The sequence below is a fragment of the Lolium rigidum genome, chromosome 7 (genome assembly GCF_022539505.1).
Source record: "Lolium rigidum isolate FL_2022 chromosome 7, APGP_CSIRO_Lrig_0.1, whole genome shotgun sequence".
NCBI classification, from domain to species: domain Eukaryota; kingdom Viridiplantae; phylum Streptophyta; class Magnoliopsida; order Poales; family Poaceae; genus Lolium; species Lolium rigidum.
This window is the reverse complement of record NC_061514.1, coordinates 148,772,385-148,786,514: the sequence shown is the minus strand read 5'-3', so window position 1 is coordinate 148,786,514 and position 14,130 is coordinate 148,772,385. Positions and strand designations below refer to the sequence as shown.

Below are 14,130 nucleotides of genomic sequence, written 5' to 3'. Positions count from 1 at the left end.
ATTCGAGTTCATCGCTAGATGTTGTCGGCCTCAGCGCTCATCTCGACGATTCCTTGTACCAGAAGAATCCCCTTGTCAAGGGCTACCTCCAGGACATGATTGTGCATCAAGTTGTCGTCGTTGGCCGCGACGTCTTCGAAGTTCGTCGGATTGGTACGTCACGTACATTGATCCTTTCTTCGATTCCTTTTACCAGAGTAAATTTCTAATGGTCGTCCACCTCCTGGACAAGGTCATGCGTTGTATTATTGTCGCTGGTCGTCCCGCCCGAGTCACCGTTGTCGGCAACGTCGCCACCGGTTCGAGAAAGGAGTCTTTGCAGAGAGTACACCGTCATGACCGTGTGACGCGCTGCCTCTCGACCACGTTCCAGTCCGTCGTCATCATCTTCCCGAGCAGCAGAGATACGTGCGGCCACCGGTACGGCTCACAAGTATCACAGATCGATTCATTTGTATACTGAGCCGACTCAAGCCTGCATGTGTCTTTCTATGTTCTTTGCTTCTTGATTTTCTTCGTGACGAGCACCCGGCGAACTCTTAGGCCGAGACTTCAAGCAGGTTTTCACATACCGGAGGAGCAGCCGAAGACAGGCAACCACACCCGCGTGACCGCCTCATCATCATGAACGCTGTCCACACCCGACCACCGTCACCGTCTTCATCGTCAACGTCAATCACGGTTCTACCGTAAGTTGCCAGCGCACTCATCAGTTGGATCGTTCTGTATAGCATAGATTAGTCAGGTCTTAGACCATTAGATCTAAATTGGACAGACCACGCTTAACCCAATTAACTGAACCGGACAGTCTCATATTTCAATCGAATCGGTCTAGTTGTGCTAGCTCATCCCATGTCCATAAACTTGCAAACTTTGTAACCTTTAAATCTATAGCTCAGATTTAGATAAGATTTTCTCTGTTGAGTTCGCAATTAAGTTCTCTACAACTTTCGTGTAGAAACCTTTTCCATTCGAGAAACTTTCTCGCACAGCTTTTGGGACACCACTAGAATTCTAACCGTGTATTGTAAAATCCATACCTTGAGTTCTACACGTCGGTTTTCGACAAACTTTATACTATTGGAATCAGTATAATGCCTAGATCATTCTGCACATTTTACATGTCTATTTCGCACACTTTGTTTCGCACTATATCTATGGTCCGCAATATCGTTCTTCGACCTATGAATATCATTTAGACACATTCATCATGTTCATTCATCATGTTCCGCGACTCACATCTCTCCAAACAATATTATCCTAGTTCATATTATTCAAATAACAACTAAGTTATTTGAGTAAAGTGTGACATGTCTTTCTACCTTGCTCCGGTGAGGTCGAGAAACCCTACTACATATTCCATATGTTAAACCCTTGTTATCCATTTGGATGATCCGTGAACCAAATCCCGACACCTATCATGCATTCAACCTCATGCCCACTTAATCTTATTGGCTTATTGAACTATTCAATCTACAAATGAGTTAATTGAGTAATTCAATATATCACAAAACATCCCATCTCCAAGAGCCTATATGCTTGCAAGCCTTGCACTTCATGCCATATCTTCTTTATCCTGGATGACTCTAACAATCCACAAATGAATACATCAACTTGTTGGTTTTCCTTGTCTTGATATGTTGTTGTTGTATGAATGGTGTGTTTATGTTGTGCTATTTTTATCTTATAGTTCGTGTGAAGAGCGACGTGTTTTGTTGAGAGGAGTGAACAATCTCCAATTACCAAAAAGGCAAGTGACATTCAAATCCTATCTATTTTATATATGCATTAGTGTTTTGAAACCTAGTATGCATGGTAGGATTTGATTTCAAAAGTAAAGTATTATGCTATGCGTAGCAAACCCTAGTAGTGTGTAGCTATCCATGAACCTATTGCTAGGATGCTTTACTTTTGCCTCGCAAGATCAAATGCCAAGTGTTGTTTCTTTGTTGAATGAGAATGTTTGAAAATTTAAAAATTAACAACCTTAATGAAACACCTGGGTGGATATGGAATTGCTTGGTGGGCGGCTACTCAGGGCCACCTTGTGGTTGTCGTCGCCTGAGGGTACGTGGCTACTCAGGGCCACATTGTGGTTGTCGTCGCCTGAGGGTACGTGGCTACTCGGGGCCACATTGTGGTTGTCTCGCTCGAGGGTGCGCAAATGTTGAGTGGCTACTCGGGGCCACATGACTTCGTCTAGTACTTGTCATGTGGTTATCGTCGCTCGAGAGTGCACTTGTGGTTGGCCACTCGGGATTAAAGAGATTATTATGTCGTCCATGTTTTAGATAGCTTCCGAGTGCAGCCTTATGGTATTATGGGCTCTGCTCGGGATTAAGTAAGTTGTGAGGTCCAACTTGTTTGCTAGACATGCGGATGTGGCGACGGCCAATGGGAACGGGTCTAGCTAGTATGGTTGAAACCTTCTTCTGAAAGATCTTGTCTCATTCTTCTCTTGGGAAGGGTGGGTCGTAAGGTGAAAGTGCACAACCTCTCGAGAGTTAAACCTAAGATCTTAGCCGTGTCCCCGGTTATGGACAATTTGAGCTCCTAGGCAAGGAATGTACGGAAGAATCTCATCACCTTTTCTGAATGTATTTAAAATTGTGTATCAACCTTCGAAAACTCATGGGAGATGTAACCATGTGATTGTTCTAAAACCCATGGAGGATTTAACCATGGTGTGATTTCATAATATCATTCAAATATTTTCAAAATTTTTTGTTTTAAATAAAATATAGGAAAAAATTGGCTTTATGCAAATTAGCCTAAGACCCCACAAGCCAAATATCATGTAGATAGTCATGCCTAAAAACTGCCACCATATAAGTGTCATTTGCCAGTACATCATTGTACTGACCTCCATTCGTGGGGCTGCATATTCAAACGTGCAGGTTCTTCAGATGACAAGTACTTGGTAGGATCTCGAGTCTACATTCCAACATGACTGCCTGTGGCACATGAAGAAGATGAAGGCTCATTGCTGTTTTACTTTCCGCTGTGTATATTCTGAACTTTTTATTTCAGCTAGTCCATGTGACTATGCAATTTGTAAGGTTTTACTTTACCCTTTGATCAACGATGTAGTAATTTGATACTATTGCAATGATTACTACATTTTGTAATGTGTGTGCTATCAGTGATCCCGGAATAGCACTATACACGAGTATCTTGCCTTTATTAAAAGGTAGGGTGCTACTGAATGGTATCGAGCATAGTGTTGCCTGTAGGATCGAGACCCTAGGTTTGGATTAGAAATAGGAAGACCCTAGGATGAAAATTTTGTCTAATCCTATTTTAATCAAAAAGATGTTTGCTTTGTGAACCTCTTGTATTCTCATCTATACCATCTTCAAAATTGTTTTCCTCTCACCTTAGATGACCCACTTCATGAAAACCATCAAGTAGAGATGATGACCTTGTGCCTGAAGTGAGGGACTGCTGCTTCATGTGACATTCTTCGAATTTGCTAGAAGTGTTGCATGGGAGACAAATGAAGGACTTGAAGGAAGACTTCGATGCAGACTGCACAATACCAGAAGATACACCGAAGGACTACAATAGAAACTTGATGCATCCAATATAGGAATAGAGTAGACCACCATTAGTTATCTTTTAGCGAACCAACAATAGAGTAACAAAGTATTGATCTTACCAAATTGAGGTATGACCATACTTGTTTGTTTGTGTTTGAAACATATTGCTTGATGCTTGTTAGTTGTTGTTTGTAAGATGTTTTGCTTTTATCCGATGTGTTTGGGTAGGAAATCTGCTTTCGACCTTTCTATCTATTCTCATCTATACCCAACCCAGAGATTGTTTTCTCGGCAAATCTCCATGAAGACAACTTTAGTAAACCAACCTTGATATTTCCTATCAAGATGAATAAGCGTGGAATGTGAGATACGCAAAACCCTAGATAATGATCGATAGAAATATTTTTGAAAACAATTAAATAATGGGGATTGAAACATTGATTCAGTTCTCCATGGAAATTTTATCAAACTTGTGAGGTTGACCAAGTGTTAGAATACGAGATTCAATAAATCAATTACGGAGTAATGATTTGGGTGCAGGATGGATTGATCACCATTCCTACTACTCTTATTATTCGCTTTCATAATATTGACTTTGTGAATCTAGAGAGATATACCTATAAAAGAGATGTCGGCGAATAAGCCTAAACCTTAGGGTGGAGAAATATTATACCCTTATAGTAGGCAAGTGCTGCCAAGCGTAGGACTACGTTTAGTTTGGAGATCTAGCCACTAGTTTAGGGGTAGTGGAAGACAGTCGAAGACACCAAGAAGAAAAAGAAGAAGACGTATGTCATGATGTTTTCTCATCTTGATCTCCTGATTACCCGAAGAGTGACCCCTTAGTGTAAAAGTTAGTTCAACAACCAACAATTTGGATTAGAAAACCAACCATGAAAAAAAAGGCATACTCAAATCCCTGGGAAGTGATATGTGGTTCACTATATGTGAATAAACATTTGCCTAGTGGACATTAACTCAAAAGTCATAAGCCATAGGTGTTTCAAACCATGACCCAGTGCCAAGTCATATCCAAGATAAGCTTAGCCTAAACCCAAGACCTAAGACTACCTACAAAAGTTTCTTTTAAGGGTGGTAGAAGCCATACCCTCGGATTATGGATTTACACCAGATGCCGCATGAGATGGTAATTGGAGATGGTACCACAAGGAGTTTAAAAGATAATACCAATAGGATGAGTACTCCCATAAGAATGGATACAGTTGATGGTATGACCACATATGGTTTAGTGTCAAGTTTTCAAAGCGCAAGTTTAACGTCGGAAATCTCCTCGAAGATGTTCGAAAAAGAAGCAATAGGGAGTAAGAACCTATTAGAAGATATGAAACCAAACCTTTTCTTTCTTTCTAGCCTTTTAAAATCTCGGGGACGAGATTTCTTTTAAGGGTGGTAGTCTGTCACATCCCGGAATTTTCTAAATTTCGGAATGTAAACTTTTTTTAATATAATGCTTGATTGATTGAACTTGATTGTATTTTCACAAGGAATTGAAAAAAATTGTGTTTATTGAAAAGATATTTCCAAAAATAGAGTTTTCATAAACCTTGTCTTCCAAAAGATTTGCCAACAATACCCTATTTTGTTCGGTGGTTTTGAAAATTATAAAGTCATTACTTTTAGAAAACTTTTAAACACTAAGAAGGCACTATAGCCACATAGACATATATGTCAAATTTTGATTTTATAAAGTTTATATTTTTTGTCCCAAATTTTATTTTATATTAAAGTATTTTTCATAATGAATTCAATGATATCTCATTTGCATTTTTCTCGACAAATTTTGGTACTCGAAAAAGACTTTGGAAAAATTAAGGAAAAGAAAAGAAGAATGGAGCGGCCAGGCCGGAACGGCCCAGCCAGCTCCAACTTAACTCCTTTAACTTTTTTTTTCTCTCTTTTACCTTTTTCTTGGACCTTATTCCTTGGTGGCCCATTTGGCCAACCGACCGAGCCCCAGCGAGGCCGCTCGCTCGTCTTCCTCGTACGTGAGCACGTACAGGAGATGGAACGTTAGATGTTAATGGCTGTAGCTTTTCTTATGCCTCTCCCATCAATTCTATCAGACGTTTCTTGTCGAGTTTAATACGAAAGTTATTACAAATTTAGTGGGGAATCTATTCAGGGTATTATCTCTCTATTTTTATTGTGTTAATTGCTCAAACCAAACCGGCGTCCCGAATGCCACCGATTGACATAGCCCTCCCGATCTCCCACCTCAGTCCATATTGATGCAAACCAAGAGGAGCACCGCGTGTCCCTCTGTTGTCTCTCTCACTTTCATTCTCAAACTTTTCCTAGAGAAGCCCTGTACAGCCTGTTCCAACCAATGCCATCCATAGCCTCGAATTCGAGTTCATCGCTAGATGTTGTCGGCCTCAGCGCTCATCTCGACGATTCCTTGTACCAGAGGACTCCTCTCTTCAATGGATACCTCCAGGACATGGTGGTACACCGTTTTGTCACTGTTGATCTGGAGATCATCAATGTTCATCGGACCGGTATGTTACGTATGTGCAATTATAGCTTGATTCCTTTTACCGTTGAACTCCCCTCACTGTCGCCTACCACCAGGACATGTTGGTGCGTCAAATGGTCTCTGTTGGCCACGTTGCCGTTGTTCCACCGGCCATAGCGAAGGCATCATCATTTTCGTCGGTACCAAGGGACGCATGCCCTGGTTCTTCCTTCTTCGTTTTTATTTGGACAGTGTGCATATCATGATGCCTTCCTTTCTTTCGAAATCGCAGCCGGAGGTTCTTCCACGACGATCACCAAATTGATTTCCATACCGTCCGTACCGGCGGTCAGGAATGTCAGCATCATATTGATCCGTGCCTGAGAGTCATCGCCCGAAGGTTGCCATCGACAGCAATGATTCCGGCCACCTCTCCCTCCTGTTCCAAGAATCGCGCCTCGACGCCTACATCTCCATCGAGCTCCACGAGTTGCACCGCACCCCGTCCTCTATTTTCCCAGGCAGTGGAATCCTCGCATCGACAAAAACGTGAACGCCCGACCCGCCAGTGTCGAGACTTCACGTCACGTTTCTGCCAGTGTAAGACTGCACCATCCCATTACTTTGAAAGTTGAATCACGCATGAGTTAGCCTGAATCGATCGGATCGTAGGCCGTTAGATCTATATCCAAGACACTGTGTTACCCCACCGGTTGAAGCATCATATTCCAATCGATCAGTGTCTTGTGCTAGCTAGCTCACCTAAATAAACTTCAAAATTCCGTAACTATGGATCTACAACTCAAATTTAGATGAGATTTTCTCTGTTAAGTTCGCAATTAAGTTCTCTACAACTTTCGTGTAGAAACCTTTTCCATCCGAGAAACTTTCTCGCACAGTTTTTGGGACACCACTAGAATTCTAACCGTGTATTGTAAAATCCATACCTTGAGTTCTACACGTCGGTTTTCGACAAACTTTATACTATTGGAATCAGTATAATGCCTAGATCATTCTACACATTTTACATGTCTATTTCGCACACTTTGTTTCGCACTATATCTATGGTCCGCAATATCGTTCTTCGACCTATGAATATCATTTAGACACATTCATCATGTTCATTCATCATGTTCCGCGCTCACATCTCTCCAAACAATATTATCCTAGTCCATGTTATTCAAATAACAACTAAGTTATTTGAGTAAGTGTGACATGTCTTTCACCTTGCTCCGGCGAGGTCGAGAAACCCTACTACATATTCCATATGTTAAACCCTTGTTATCCATTTGGATGATCCGTGAACCAAATCCCGACACCTATCATGCATTCAACCTCATGCCCACTTAATCTTATTGGCTTATTGAACTATTCAATCTACAAATGAGTTAATTGAGTAATTCAATATATCAAAAATCCATCTCCAAAGCCATATCTTGCAAGCCTTGCCTCATGCCATATCTTCTTTATCCGATGACTAAAATAAAATGAATAATAACTTGTTGTTTTCCTTGCTTGATTTTGTTGTTGTATGAATGGTGTGTTTATGTTGTGCTATTTTTATCTTATAGTTCGTGTGAAGAGCGACGTGTTTTGTTGAGAGGAGTGAACAATCTCCAATTACCAAAAAGGCAAGTGACATTCAAATCCTATCTATTTTATATATGCATTAGTGTTTTGAAACCTAGTATGCATGGTAGGATTTGATTTCAAAAGTAAAGTATTATGCTATGCGTAGCAAACCCTAGTAGTGTGTAGCTACTTCGAACCTATTGCTAGGATGCTTTACTTTTGCCCGCAAGATCAAATGCCAAGTGTTGTTTCTTTGTTGAATGAGAATGTTTGAAAATTTAAAAATTAACAACCTTAATGAAACACCCGGGTGGATATGGAATTGCTTGGTGGGCGGCTACTCGGGGCCACCTTGTGGTTGTCGTCGCTCGAGGGTACGTGGCTACTCGGGGCCACATTGTGGTTGTCGTCGCTCGAGGGTACGTGGCTACTCGGGGCCACATTGTGGTTGTCTTCGCCCGAGGGTGCGCAAATGTTGAGTGGCTACTCGGGGCCACATGACTTCGTCTAGTACTTGTCATGTGGTTGTCGTCGCCTCGAGAGTGCACTTGTGGTTGGCCACTCGAGATTAAAGAGATTATTATGTCGTCCATGTTTTAGATAGCTTCCAGTGCAGCCTTATGGTATTATGGGCTCTGCCGGGATTAAGTAAGTTGTGAGGTCCAACTTGTTTGCTAGACATGCGGATGTGGCGACGGCCAATGGGAACGGGTCTAGCTAGTATGGTTGAAACCTTCTTCTGAAAGATCTTGTCTCATTCTTCTCTTGGGAAGGGTGGGTCGTAAGGTGAAAGTGCACAACCTCTCGAGAGTTAAACCTAAGATCTTAGCCGTGTCCCCGGTTACGGACAATTTGAGCTCCTAGGCAAGGAATGTACGGAAGAATCTCATCACCTTTTCTGAATGTATTTAAAATTGTGTATCAACCTTCGAAAACTCATGGGAGATGTAACCATGTGATTGTTCTAAAACCCATGGAGGATTTAACCATGGTGTGATTTCATAATATCATTCAAATATTTTCAAAATTTTTTGTTTTAAATAAAATATAGGAAAAAATTGGCTTTATGCAAATTAGCCTAAGACCCCACAAGCCAAATATCATGTAGATAGTCATGCCTAAAAACTGCCACCATATAAGTGTCATTTGCCGGTACATCATTGTACTGACCTCCATTCGTGGGGCTGCATATTCAAACGTGCAGGTTCTTCAGATGACAAGTACTTGGTAGGATCTCGAGTCTACATTCCAACATGACTGCCTGTGGCACATGAAGAAGATGAAGGCTCATTGCTGTTTTACTTTCCGTCGTGTATATTCCGAACTTTTTATTTCAGCTAGTCCATGTGACTATGCAATTTGTAAGGTTTTACTTTACCCTTTGATCAACGATGTAGTAATTTGATACTATTGCAATGATTACTACATTTTGTAATGTGTGTGCTATCAGTGATCCCGGGAATAGCACTATACACAGGTATCTTGCCTTTATTAAAAGGTAGGGTGCTACAAGAAGACATGGTGTCACCGACAGGAGCGCACCGCGTAGCACCACTGCATTCCGCCGCCGGCCGCCGCGAGGGCTCCCTTGGTCCAGATGGTGTCCTTGGGATCCAGGGGGCTGTAAATGCACAAGTTCGGCACACGGAGGATTCTTGCCTTATCGTTCGGAGTCAAAAATAAAGAGTCGGAGTCTCATTCGGGTTAGCTTATTTCAGGTCAATACAATAGGCTGAGATGTAAAGGGCTTGTTTTTTTTAGGCGTTAGGTTTGTGTGGGGTCGAATCGTCGTTAGGTTGCAGCTCGAGGACGAGCTGCATGTCCAGGTGGGGTGTAGTGTTAGAGTATGTCATGGGCCTGGGCCCATTAGTCTTAGGGTTTGCTTAGGGGTCAAGTAAGCCTTGCTTGGGAGTCAAGTAAACCTCTCTATATATGGAGAGGAGATGTATCGATCTAATCAAGCAAGAATTAAGAAGGAAATCCCTTCCCTCTTGCCACCGGCCGTGGGCAAGGCCCCCGGCCGGCCCTCTAGCACCATAACACTGGCCAATTTTAATGGGTTCAACAATGAGCTTCCGGTGTGGAATTTCAATTTAGGCAATAACTACACGGCCATATGTATATCATTTTTTCGAATTTTCATATGTATATCATTGAAAGAGCTGCAGACAAGTGTCGTAAATTTGCTAAACCAACAATAGATATAGTCACATTAAACAAACCTCAGGTATTAACATAAGACGGCTAGGGATAGGCCACAGGTTCAACCAAATGAACAGAAAATTGATCGAATATACAAACACTCACTACGTAAGTACATAGAGCTGTCAACAATCACCACATTTGGCGAGTGAAAAACCAAAGCTATTTCAGAACAATTCAGCATTTTGCAATCATTCTTTATGGTATATATAAAATCCATGGTATGCTGTTAAAATTACAACTACCGAGATGACTTAAGACATGTTAACGATGGAACTGTGGCACTAGTTCTGCAGATCTAACTATCTGTCCACACAAAATACGCAAGATGGGCAAATGTCCACGACGACGTCGGTGACGCAGGCAAAGGCCGTGGCCACCGGCCCACCGCGCGCTGCAACTCGGTTGGCAAGGCACGGTGACTTGATAACCCGCTGGAGCGGGCGAGGCAAATGCCAGATCTGGGCGTTTTGGGGTCAACGCAGATCTGAACACTACCTACACCGCTTCCCAACATCTAAGTTACACAGAAGAGCGACCTTCAAACAGCGCATCGAAGAAGAAAGAGCTCGCGGAAAAAAAATCCTTACCGCCGACTCCGCGAACTTCTCCGCCATGGCGGCCACGAGATCTGGACCAGGCACCACCCTCCGCACCTTCTGAATCAAAAGATTGGGGTGGATTAGGCCGCGGGGGAGAGCCGAAGATAAGCACGAGAGTTGGGACGAATCGTAGGATCTGAAAAAAAAACTCACCTTTGCGCGCAGAGCAGCTGGGAATTCTTCTTCTGCGGCCTTCTTACGATCTCGCCCCTTTTGTTTGCCCGTATTGACGCCTTCCTCGCGTGGTTTCTGTGGGCCGTTTGGTTTGGAAGTTTCTACGCCACGTCATCTAACCTCCTCTTTTTATCCTGTTTGGGCCGTGTGACATGATCGGGCTGTTCTAGACACGTCAGGTTTGTTGCGAGTGTGCCCACTTCGCGTGGGTGTATGATGCTGCTCATGGTTCGGATTTGTTTTCAGCATGTCATGCTTGTTTCACTCGTCGATTACGTGTTGGGTGAGCTCGTGGGTGAGTGATGTGCATCTACCTTGTGAAAGAAACAAATATGATTAGGATATAAGATGAATGACATCGCGTGGCAAACAGTCACGAACCCATATCATCAAAAGGGTGAGATAGATGACACTGTTCGTTCTAATAGGATGCTAACTTTCTGTTACATTGTGTCTTTATTCTTTTCCATTCTCAGTTTTAAGAGTTTTTGGTAGGACTTCCCTAAGTTCAATGATTTAAAAAAAAAATGTGTAAGAATGTTTCTACTACGGTGTGGCTTTATTTCGTCGATAATGATACCATGAAAATTGAGAATTTACCGTATCTTGTGTACTTCGTTTGGATATACATTGTATGGATTTTTAATTGAAAATAATTTTTATTCAGGTCATCTAGCCACTGTAAAGAATGGACGGACGGTTGATGGCTGATAAAATGTGGCATGTTGGTCACAGTGGACAAATCATCTCGCATAGGTCACAAGCTTCACACTATCAAAATAGTCTAGAAGTTGTGTACTCCAAGAGTGACAAACACTCGACTTGCGTCGAACACAATCTCAACAACGTGCGGATGCAACCTATCGAATTAAGGATTGACATGGATTTGCATACAATTAACGTGAACTTGCACAACTGTTGTTCTTCTAGGTTCTCATTATCATTGCCCGTATGATGACTACTTTAATCTTCTTTTTATGATTACTCTTGTATGGAACCTCATCCAAAGCTCATCGGAACATGCAATGCACCTAGATGGCAATCAATAATAGATACATATTTCTTTGTTACACATGATTGACATCACTCACCTGCCCATTTTACCACTTTCTATTCGTACTTGGAGGTATCTTGAAGCCAACTTCAAGTCTTTGACTATGCATAACCACTTGATATATCATGAGCTTCAAGCAAATTTCCATGCATTTCACTTCTTTTGAGCTTGCCCTTTCTCAATTTTACGAGCAATCAACACTTGATACCATTTACACTTGAGACTTGAGAGATCATCATCATCTTGATACCTATCTCGCTAAATGGAACCAAATCCACATGCACACTCTCTTCATACATAGAAAAATGATTAATCCATAAAATACAATCAAGTAGTAACCAACACACTTGATCATATGATCACAAGTGCGATATCCTTCAAGCTCAACGGATACAGTCATGGTCAACCATCATCGACTCTTGATCCTCATATATGTTCACACCTTGAACCATTTCTTCGATTGTTCATCTCCACGAGATGGACTCTTCAATTAAGTTTTCGCGAAAGCACACAAAAAAACTTTGTGTTTTATGCATTGATAAAGAAAACATTTACAAGCCTAAGACTGGGCCGATACAACCGGAACTCAAGACACATACCAACAACAGCCGCCACCAAACAACCCTAGCCCATATACCATCAACGCACGTGCACAAGTCACAAATACCTACTAAAACCCCCGTCACAAGAAGCGAGAAACCAACACTATATAGAGAGAAAAATTGGGCCGCTTCGGCTTTGGGAATGACATCAAGTCAATGGCGCTGCGAGTCGTTGGCCTCGCGCACAATCGTAGAGGTCTCAAAACCGCCAGCCACCTTCTTGGGGATCGGGATGGAGTGAGATTTGTAGATGAGGAGAAAATCGGAGGAGAGAGAGTGGAAGTCCGTGAGCGAATCTAGGATGCTATGCTTAACAAGGTCCCAGTTCCGCTTGAAAAAAGCATGACCGTAGCTATCCGGGCCCAGGCTAGGGTTGTCATTCATGGAGAGAAGAGTATCCCTAATTTCCTCCGTGGCGAAAGGGTAGATCAGAGTGGCGGCTTTTGCCGTGTCAAAGGAGGTAGACTCAACAAGGGAAGCGAGGTTGAGATTATCAGTGGCGGGGAGAGGGTTTCCCAGAAGAATTTTGAAGAAGTCATGAAAATGAAGGCCTTGGCGCAATGGGAGAAAACCAATTTGCCATCATCAACAATTCAACATCCAAGTTTTTAATATGATTTTCCTCAAGACATCCCAAAGTGCAGAGGTGGAAGTATATTCAAAATCAGGATTTTTAGTTATATATCTGGAACTAACCACAATGTCGGCCATACATAAGGAGTTTCTCAATTTATATTTTGAAGGTAATATTCCATTGGTCGTCATATACCAAAGCATCTGAGTAAGAGGACGAGGGGCGAAGATTCAAGCTAGTATTTCAGAAATTGAGAGCCAACTCCCAACCACCACCCCCATAAACTAGCATTTCAGCCGATCTTACATGATGAATAGCTACCCGTTGGTCGAGCTGGAACTGAGGATTATATCGCTTGGAATTACACCAAAAACAGAGTGTTTTCAGTCAGATCTGCGTACCACCTGAGAGCACAACAGAAGAGGAATGCGGCTGCTGGTGCATCATCATCATCTTCGGTCGATGAGCACAGAGGTTGGCTGGCTTTGTGGGCAGCCAATGTACCAGGCAAGGTGAAGATCCACATGTGGAGATTGATAAAAAACGGTTTGGAAGTAGGGGAAGAGCTCCATCGGCGGCACATCAAGGAAGGGGTCCAATGTGTTGTTTGTTACCGTAGAGAATCATTGATGCTTCGATTCTGGGAGTGTCCTCACTCTGTCTGTGCGTGGGATACGCTTAGATCACTATCGGGGTTTGCCTTTGCCTCTCCGGTGGAGAAGATTGTCAGACCAAGAGAATTGCAAGGCTGGATTCTTGATTGGATGGGACAGCTATCTGAGAAGGAACTGGCGCTCGGACTCATGTTCATCTACCAGCTATGGCTGGCCCAGAATGAGGCGAGAGACCAGGACCAGATCGAGGACATGCATGCAATTGCTAGAGGATCCATGGGGCTAGTGGAAGAATGGTGGGCTAGTAGGCCGAAAGGAGCGCCGCACACGCCCAAGCCAACAGAGAGATGGTGCCCGCCTGAGGAAGGGTTTATCAAGGCTAATGTTGATGGAGCGCTCTTGCCGGGGATGGGGAGTGGTGGTATCGGATTGGTTCTGCGGGATCACCACGGCGGTTTCCTTCGGGGAGCTAGCTGTTTTTTGGCCACCGTCACGGACCCGGAGAGGGCGGAGATCCTGGCCTGCAGGAAGGCGCTGTTACTCGCTGCGGAGGCGGGAGTGGAGCGACTGTGTTTGGAAACGGACTGTCTAGCGGCGGTGGCAAAGCTGAGGGGGGCGGAGATGGATAGATCGCATCATGGACCTCTGGTAATTATTTCGTTCAAAATCGGAGAAGTAAACGGACAAGTGGGGATTTTCCGTGATACGAAGTAACCCCCTC

The 14,130-nt window shown here is 43.0% G+C and overlaps 1 protein-coding gene across 3 annotated transcripts in view; it reads right to left on the bottom strand.

Annotated features, from left to right (window-relative positions):
• LOC124678018 (DNA-binding protein S1FA) overlaps window positions 1–10,638 on the bottom strand; it is a 15,306-nt gene extending 4,668 nt beyond the window's left edge. Inside the window, exons 1-2 of one of the 3 annotated variants that reach the window (XM_047213959.1) lie at window positions 10,545–10,638; window positions 10,380–10,448 (exon numbers count right to left, since the gene is read on the bottom strand). In XM_047213959.1, coding sequence (XP_047069915.1) covers window positions 10,380–10,406 — 27 coding nt within the window. In that variant the 5' untranslated portion in view covers window positions 10,407–10,448; window positions 10,545–10,638. The remainder of the gene's footprint in view (window positions 1–10,379; window positions 10,449–10,544) is intronic. The other 2 variants (XM_047213961.1, XM_047213960.1) reach the window with 2 other exon arrangements.
• Window positions 10,639–14,130: the final 3,492 nt, after the last annotated feature.